A 9,066-nucleotide genomic window follows, 5' to 3' on the forward strand; every position below is an offset into this window, starting at 1 on the left:
CACATATTACTGAAATACAAGCACTGTTTATTTTTCATTCTATATCATCATCATCATCATCATCATCATCATCATCATCATCATCATCCTTTTTTAACATCCAATTTCCATGCTTGCATATGTGTAGTGTGTGTTAGGGGTGATATTAGGTTCACTTGATGACAGATACAATGCAGCAGTGTTGACAAGATATAAATTTCCAACCTCTTTGCTTTCTGCTGTTATATCATATAACTAATGTTCCCTCATTAGTGTATGTCATCTTCCTAAGTGACATTTACTTATATTACAAGACATCTAAACTGAATTATGCTCTCAGTGGTTTAAATCCACCTTATGATATGCCCACTTTGATTACAATGAATATATAAAGATGTGTGCATGAAAGAAAAGATTTTAAACATTAAGAAAATTTAGCTAATTCAATAAATACCATGGTGTACATGTTCATAATTGTGATTTTTACAGCATAACATGTATGGAATAATAAAAGTATGTAAAGACTCTATGTGACTATAAAATATTAATCATACTTCTTTGAGAATCTGTCATATCCCAGTGTTATCATATCTACCTTTTAAATTAAGCATATCTGGTAACTCCTACTTGTAAGAATTCATTTTTTTTTCTAGTTCCAAAATCTCAACAGATGGAAAAAACCAAATGGTAAGATGATATTGAACTGGAATTGTATTTGTCTAGCTAGTAACATGATTTGAGCCTTTAATGATACTAAAGCAATTACATAATGGAAGAATCACTTTAACTATTACAAAAACATACAAAACTATTAAATTCACTTTTCATTTATTCCATGAAATACTGTATCAGTAACTAAGTTGCAGTTACATGCCAAAAAGTTTAATGCCTCAATAACTAAATATGAAATGAATTTAATAGAATTTTTGATTTTGAAAGTCATAAAATGGTTATTTCCCAATGATACTGATCTTGTCTTTTATTTAGAATTCTGCTGGACTAACTAAGTTGGCTATATTGGCATATATACGCAGTTAATACTTACATATCTTTTATCAAATATACTAGCCTCTGACTTGTCACCTTTGTCTCCTTTTTCTCCCTTTTCTCCTCTGTAAACTGAAATGAGAACAAAATATCATAATCCATAATGGCTATTTGGCAACTGTATAAATAAGAAATGAAATGAAACATTCCACCAGAACAATCAACAGTGGCCCATCAGAGAACTTTACAGATCTTAGATTACCTTCATTGTGAAAGGCAAGTGCCTTCTTACAGCAGTGTTCTCTTGCCTACAGGTGCATGATAAGAGTAGGACCATTAATTTATATATACTTGCCTCTCTGCCTGCTTCTCACTAAATTTAAAGGAGGGAAGCACCTCCCTCACCACCTCCCTCACCACACTCATCTTTTTTTTTATGTAGTACTTGAATAAGTTGATGAAACTTCTTATTTTTTCCAACATGAAACCTCTTTTACCCTAGTCAAAAAGACACAAACCTTCCCTGCCCTTCCCTATCAAAAGAAGTCAACTGGGAAATGTTTTTGATAAACTTGGCTTGTATACAGATCTGTGTTACATGTGGGATAATAGATGTTTGATATAATTGCACAAATCACCAATGCTCAGATACTGAAATAAGTTCATGCAGTTTGACTTTGTTGATCTCTATGCATCTTGGGTATGCGCTGTTGATGGTATTTCCATGTATGTTGAATTTTTCCAAATCACTAATGTTTCTTAGAAGCTATGTCAGACCAAGCATTCTTGAAATTGCTCTAGCCCCCAGGTTGAAAATAAGTTGATTTGGCATAGTTGATATTCATTACATTATACACTTAGTAATTATAGATGCAGCAGGGCTAAATGATTAAGAAGTTTGTTTAATAATCATCAGATCTCATCTTCTACTCTACAGCATGGTATCTTAGGATTGTATCTATAATATAAAGGTCCTGCCTTGTCACATTATCATGCTGATTTTACTTGAGAATTACGTTATAGGTATTTGTGTCAGTGATACAATATTAAACCACCCACACACTAATTCACTGAGAAAGTAGTTCAATTGATTAAGCAACTAAATACTAACAGATGGAACTCCATTACTTTAATTCACTTAATAATAAGCCTTGAAAGAGAGTAATCAGAGATTAATGAATTTAGAACAAAACAAATAGCAAATTTTTACTTCTTTCTGTATCTCCAGAACCTGTATTTATTATCACTCCTGATGACGGAGAAGAAAGTGGGCCAGGTGGGCCAGGTGGGCCAGGAGGTCCTGAACGGCCTGTATAACCACGTTCACCCTGTAAAATACAATGCATATTATTATTAACTGTTTCTGCAGTACCAATTCATTAGGGTTCAATGACATCTAAGAATATGGAGTGATAAGAAAATAATTGAAAATAAAAGGCTGTATTCATTAAAGAGAAACTAATATACACAGGCTGCTTATCAAGTGCTTGAGAACTCAAAGATCTAGTGATCAAAGATCTACAAATAATGCTATTCACTTTGTCAATTTAGACTATACTTTATCGTTCGTTCAGCAATTTAGCAGTGATCCACTCTTCTTAATTCTGATCTATATCATCCCATGTTTTAGCATTTAACCTATGTGATTTTCATTTTAAAGTTGGCAAGGTGTTTACTTAGGAAGATATTACTATTATATTGACGAAGCTTAGAAAATTTGTTGATGCTCTTTCACTGACTTAAGTTAAACCTGATTACAATAGTTGCCAAAAAATGTGATACATATCTAAAGAGTAGCTCTTACCTTGTTTCCTTTACTATTGAATCCATTAGAACCATCAGATTTCCAAGGTTCTGATATACCTGGTATTCCAGGAGGACCTGGTAGCCCTCTTTCTCCTGCTCTGCCTTTAAGGCCATATCCAGGCTCTCCTTTACGTCCACGAAGTCCTTGCCGACCCTGTAAGGTGGAAGTTCAATAAATATTATTTTTATCATTATTAAACCAATTTTTAGATGTGTTTGTAATTTCTTTTAAATCAGAATTGTTCTTTTTATTTTATTCATGTATCTTGTGTCTAATTTAATAAACTAATACTTTAGAACTACAATGCACTTTATTTAATTGTAACTATTAGACATGAGTGCAGGAGTGACTGTGTGGTAAGTAGCTTGCTCACCAACCACATGGTTCTGGGTTCAGTCCCATTGCGTGGCACCTTAAGCAAGTGTCTTCTACTATAGCCTCAGGTTGACCAAAGCCATGTAAGTGAATTTGGTAGATGGAAACTGAAAGAAGCCCATTGTATATATACATATATATGTGTCTGTGTTTGTGTGTGTGTATGTGTGTATATATATTTATGTGTCTGTGTTTGTCCCCCAACATCATTTGACAACCGATGCTGGTGTGTTTACATCCCCGTAACTTAGTGGTTCAGCAAAAGAGACTGATAGAATAAGTACTAGTCTTATAAAGAATAAGTCTTGGGGTTGACTTGCTTGACTAAAGGTGGTGCTCCAGCATGGCTGCAGTCAAATGACTGAAAGAAGTAAAAGAATAAAAGAATGTGGTTCACTAAAATTTTCATTGCATTTTTTTCATGTACCATTGAAGGCAGTGAGCTGGCAGAATAATTAGCATGCTGGGCAAAATGCTTAGTGGCATTTCATCTCTCTTTATGTCCTGAGTTCAAATTCCGCCTAGAATTTGAACTCAGAACATCTTTTCAAGCTCAATAAATTAAGTACCAGTCAAGCACCGGGCTTGATATAATCAACTTACCCCTACCCGAAATTTCAGGTTTTGTGTCTATAATAGAAAGGATTATTATCATGTACCATAACTCTACCAGTGCTTTGCTGACCACATTTCATGAATCAGGACTCTTGTTTAGGAATATAGGATGTATGAAATAGTAAGTGAATGATAACCCATTCTATAATAAACACTTTACACATGCACACCCACTATCTTCACAAAGGATAATTTTATCAATGATAAGTAATTAAATTTAGTACCAGAGAAATATCCTCCACCAAATTACTCTAAAAGTATTGTTTCATAATTTGATCATTGTTATATGAATGCATCAAAATATATAACACCATTAGAATTAGAGGTGCTTAATAGATAATAAGTGAATACAATTTCTATATAGAAGTGTAGCAATATCTATTTCAACATATATTTTTCAGATTAAATATTTTATCAAGCATAATATAAAGAACCCCCACCCCCCCAAAAAAGAAAGCATTACTAGATAAGAGACAGTGCAAGTGAAATTATTATTATTTGCTTGAAATTATCAATTAGTGTCAAAATATTAACTGGCAACAACCATTAAGAGATAATTGTTTAATGGAATATTTTGTTATATGAAATTTAAAGCAGAATACTTACTGTAAATCCAGGCATACCCATGTTTCCTTTGCCTCCTTTGACACCTTTTTTACCTGTATATCCCATACTGCCTTTTGGTCCAACAGGGCCACGTTCTCCCTTCAGGCCAACACAGCTACGACAACCACCTGGTTCTCCTTTGAGACCCTGTCAATATCATCAAATTAGACAATTGTACTGACAAAGAGGATTAATCATGACTGAACACCAAACAAATAAAGATATATATCATAATGTCATACCTTTCCATTGGAGTCGGCTGTGGAAAATCCAGGAACACCGGGTGGTCCAGGAGGCCCAGGTGGACCAGCGATTCCCTGGGGTCCAACTGGACCGGTACTGCCAGGTTCTCCCTTTAATGGAAAATGGTTTATCAGAGAGTTGTGACTAGAAATCAATACCATGTTAAGCTTTATGGAATACTTTTGCATAATTTATAGGGAACAGATGAAAATATTTGAAAAAAGGAGCCGAAATGAGAGAATAAAAATAATAAAGGAGTGTGTATATATATATATGATAAGCCAGAAGTAACTATCTTAAATTTTTGATCGAAATTTTATTATATTTGAATTTACTATTTTAATATTATTGTTTATTTATGAAATATTTATTTGATATTTTTGTTTTTAGTTATAATCTATATTAATTAATTTTTTTATTGAAAGTTTTTAAAGTTTTCTAGTTCCAAATATCATATTCATTTATTCATACAAAAATATTAAGATAATTACTTTTGACCTAGCCTCTATAATAAAATGGCAAATAATATTGTAGTAATATATTATTTTGAAAAACAGAAAAAAAAAACCAAAACAAGAAAAAAACCAAAGTATAAACAAAACATTAATGAGGAACTGGTCGTAGGTGATTTAATCACTGCCACCATACTTTGTTTAAGATACTACCCACCTACCAAAATGTTAATAGTAAAGCCTACATATAATTAACAAGTTCTTGTTTAGCTTGTGCAAAACCCAAATACTTCCATGTACTTTCCTTCACTTCAACAAGATACTTTCAATGAAGAAAAAAAATATATATTTGAAGCTCTGTGTTAAGATTTAAACTATGGTCTCTTCATTTCCAGGTGGGTATACTTCATATATACAAGGTTATGGGATAATTTCATCACATACTTAGTGTTTAATTTACTTGGCTATCTATTATAAAATTTTGTTAGGTTTTGTATCTCTACTATTCAATCCACTTATTTTCACCTCTTGTAACACTTGATACCCTGCAACACCCTTTGTTCCTTCCTAACTATTATACTCAGTCCTTGGCCTGCTGGAATCTTCTCCCTGCCCAAGTTTTTCTTACAAGTAACAGTTTAAATGAAACATTATCAACCTCAAACTTACTAGGCTTGGAGAGCCCCTCCTCGAAATCCAGCAAGTGAAAAAAAACTTCATCTTTAATGATTAAGTCTTACCTTTCTTCCATTTATTATTACAGTATCATCGGAAGTTTTAATCTCAGGAGGAATTCCAGGGGGGCCAGGGGGGCCAGGTCGACCTGCAGGGCCAACTCGACCTATTCCCTATATAAAAGAAATAAGTAATTTATAAAGATTGAACACTTAAAGAATATTGTATTACACTTCATAGATAAATTTTTTCATAATTTTCATTTTTTTGTTTCATTGTTTAGCTGTTTCATGACTGAAACATAGAATAGATCTACAAATTAAATTTTTGGCTGAACAAATTCTAGCAATTTGTTTATCCATTGGACTTCAAGATAAATGTTCATATTCTTAAGGATTGAAAATAGGTAACTGGATGTCATGACAGGCTTATTGAGTCATTGAAGAAAACAAGACACAGCTTTGTAATCTGCAAGCTACACTGTCTTCTATTAACGTCTGTAAATTAGTCACTGAATAAAATAAAAAAGACTGGAGATAGTTTTTGGTAAAGTTAAAATTTAAAATCATCTTTGGGGTATGAATGTACTGACATTTATATTGATGTTCAAAATATCATTCTGGGATAAACTCCAGTGAATGTTCAATGTCATAACAGTGGCTGCCCCATTATTATTTTGGTAGTATGCTCTTATAATATTGTGACTTAAAATATATTCTCAGTATATACACCTGACTGTAACAATTACAAGAAGCATTAAAAAGAGTTCTGACTACTGCACTGAGGATGCAGAATAAGCTACAAAGAGGCCCATATCTCCTCACTGTTTTGTGAATGTGTGTTGTAAGAAAATATTCTAATTTAGAATATTTAGTATTTGATTCTTTTATTCTTTTTACTCTTACTTGCTTCAATCATTGAAGTGTGACCCTGTTAAAGCACTACCTTAAAGAATTTAGTTTATTATAAACAAACCAACACAGGAAGTCAACCAGTGAAAAATACGTCTACGCACACGCACACACACACACACACACACACACACACACACACACACACACACACAGAGGCTTGGCCACATGGTTAAGAAACTCCTCTCTCAACCATGCAGTTTCTGATTCATTCAGTCCCACTACATAGCATCTTGAGCAAGATGGTGCATTAACTCCAGGCCAACTAAAGCCTTGTGAGTCATTAGGCCAATGTAAACTAAAAGAAGACTGTCATTCATACATACATACATATATATATATATATATATATATATATATATATATATATATATATATATATATATATATATATATATATTCTGCCAAATGCGAACTTTTCAGGTACATGACACTGCTGTCGCCTATCCCAGGGTCTCATGGGCCCACACCTCCCACACCCTCAGATTTGGCACACTCAATATGGGCACACTGAAAGGTAGGTCTGGTGAGATTGTTGAGATGCTTGAACAGAGACATGTAAATTTGTGCTGCCTCCAAGAAGTAAGGTGGAGAGGAGGTTCCATTAGGTTCCTCACAGGCAAAGAACACAGGTACAAGATTTTCTGGGCAGGGAACACTGACGGAGTCGGGGGCGTGGGTATACTTCTTGTGGAGAAATGGGCTGATAAGGTAATTGAGGTAGTCAGAGTATGCGATAGAATACTTAAGATTAGATTAGTGCTACATCATGGGTTAGCAAGCATTATCTCAGCCTATGCCCCTCAGCTGGGGCTACTTGATGGACAATAAGACCGATTCTTTGACACCCTCTTGCAGACTACCTTGTTGATGAATGACAGGGATCTTCTCTTTGTGGCTGGTGACTTCAATGGACATGTTGGACAACATGCAGGCTATGGTTTTGGTTCCCACAATGAGGAGGGAACCAGGCTGCTGGAGTTTTGTGATGCAAATGATCTTATGGTTTGCAATACTAATTTCAGGAAACCAGCCAGTCACCTAGTCACCTACGGTCTGGTAGACATACTAGCCAAATTGTCTACATCCTTGCCAGAAAAAGGGTAAGATAGCTGCTTATAAATGCCAAAACCTTCCTAGGCGAAGAATGTACCCTACAACATAGACTAGTAGTTAGCGACTTCAGGATAAGGGCTAAATGGATGCCCAGAAGACGACCATCATGGAGGAGAAGGAGAGTACTACTTGAAGCTTTTGATGAAATAGAAGGGAATATGGCATCACATGATGTGGAAGACAACTGGAGGTTTCTACGGGACAACCTGCTGAGGGCCACTGACCAGATCTGTGGATGATGCAAAGTTCCCTCTCAACCCAAGGTAACGTGGTGGTGGAACAATGTGGTTGACAGGGCTATTAGACAAAAGAAACAGGCTTGGAACAACTGGACGAACGGTGGTAGCAGGGAACTGTATCAGACTGTCAGCAGGGAAGCTAGGAGACAGGTTTATTTAGCTAGAAGGGAAGCAGATAAGAAAAAATTTGCCAATGTTCTGCGCTGTGAGGACCAAAGACTTGAGGTATTATATGCTGCAAGACAGTGTGTGAGAGAGAATCATGATGCCATAGCAGAGAAATGTGTCCGCATGGATGATGGTTCACTTGCATTAAACGAGGCAGCAAAAAGAGAAGTTTGGAGATGCCATTATGAAAGGTTGTTAAATAATGAGAATGAATGAAAGAGAGTCTGCTGAATGCCAACCCAACAGCGAGACCAGCTATCTGAATTGACAGTATTGAAGGGTATGAAGATAGGGAAAGACCCCAGCCCATCACGAATCACTGCAGAGATGCTCAAAATATCGGCTCAAAATATCAGCTATAGACTAGTCACCCATATAGTTAACCAAGTGATACATGAAGTCGTCATACCCAATGACTGGTGTAGCAGCACCTTAGTCAACTGTACAAAGGTAAAGGTGATGCTTTAGATACAAATAATTACAGAGGTATCAAGTTGTTCAATCAGGCAATGAAGCTCATGGATAAGGTCATAGTCCAACTAATTAGGGAGAGAGTTTGTCTAGATGAGATGCAGTTTGGGTTCATGCCAGGGAAAAGCACCACTGATGCTATATTTCTGGTAAGACAGCGGCAAGAGAAATTCCTAGCCAAAGATAAACCACTGTACCTGGTTTTGATTGACATGGAGAAAGCCTTTGACAGGGTCCTTGATCCCTTATCTGGTGGTCAATGATGAAACTTGGAATAGATGAATAGTTAGTGAGAGCTGTGCAAGCCATGTACAGGGATGCTGTGACTAAGGTGAGGGTTGGCAACGAGTACAGTGAAGAATTCCAGGTAGGGGTAGGGGTTCACCAAGGATCAGTCCTCAGCTCCCTCATATTTATCATAG

At 35.6% G+C, this 9,066-nt stretch overlaps 1 protein-coding gene across 10 annotated transcripts in view; it reads right to left on the reverse strand.

The window, feature by feature from the left end:
* The window catches only part of LOC106875945 (collagen alpha-1(I) chain), a 286,544-nt gene that overhangs the window by 42,428 nt on the left and 235,050 nt on the right, over positions 1–9,066 (reverse strand). For all 10 annotated transcript variants that reach the window (XM_014924278.2, XM_052965609.1, XM_014924272.2 and 7 more), the window contains 6 exons: positions 5,805–5,912; positions 4,612–4,722; positions 4,370–4,516; positions 2,771–2,926; positions 2,177–2,294; positions 1,025–1,098 (listed from right to left, as the gene is read on the reverse strand). In XM_014924278.2, coding sequence (XP_014779764.1) covers positions 1,025–1,098; positions 2,177–2,294; positions 2,771–2,926; positions 4,370–4,516; positions 4,612–4,722; positions 5,805–5,912 — 714 coding nt within the window. The remainder of the gene's footprint in view (positions 1–1,024; positions 1,099–2,176; positions 2,295–2,770; positions 2,927–4,369; positions 4,517–4,611; positions 4,723–5,804; positions 5,913–9,066) is intronic.

This window comes from Octopus bimaculoides, chromosome 2, assembly GCF_001194135.2.
Source record: "Octopus bimaculoides isolate UCB-OBI-ISO-001 chromosome 2, ASM119413v2, whole genome shotgun sequence".
Lineage (NCBI taxonomy): Eukaryota > Metazoa > Mollusca > Cephalopoda > Octopoda > Octopodidae > Octopus > Octopus bimaculoides.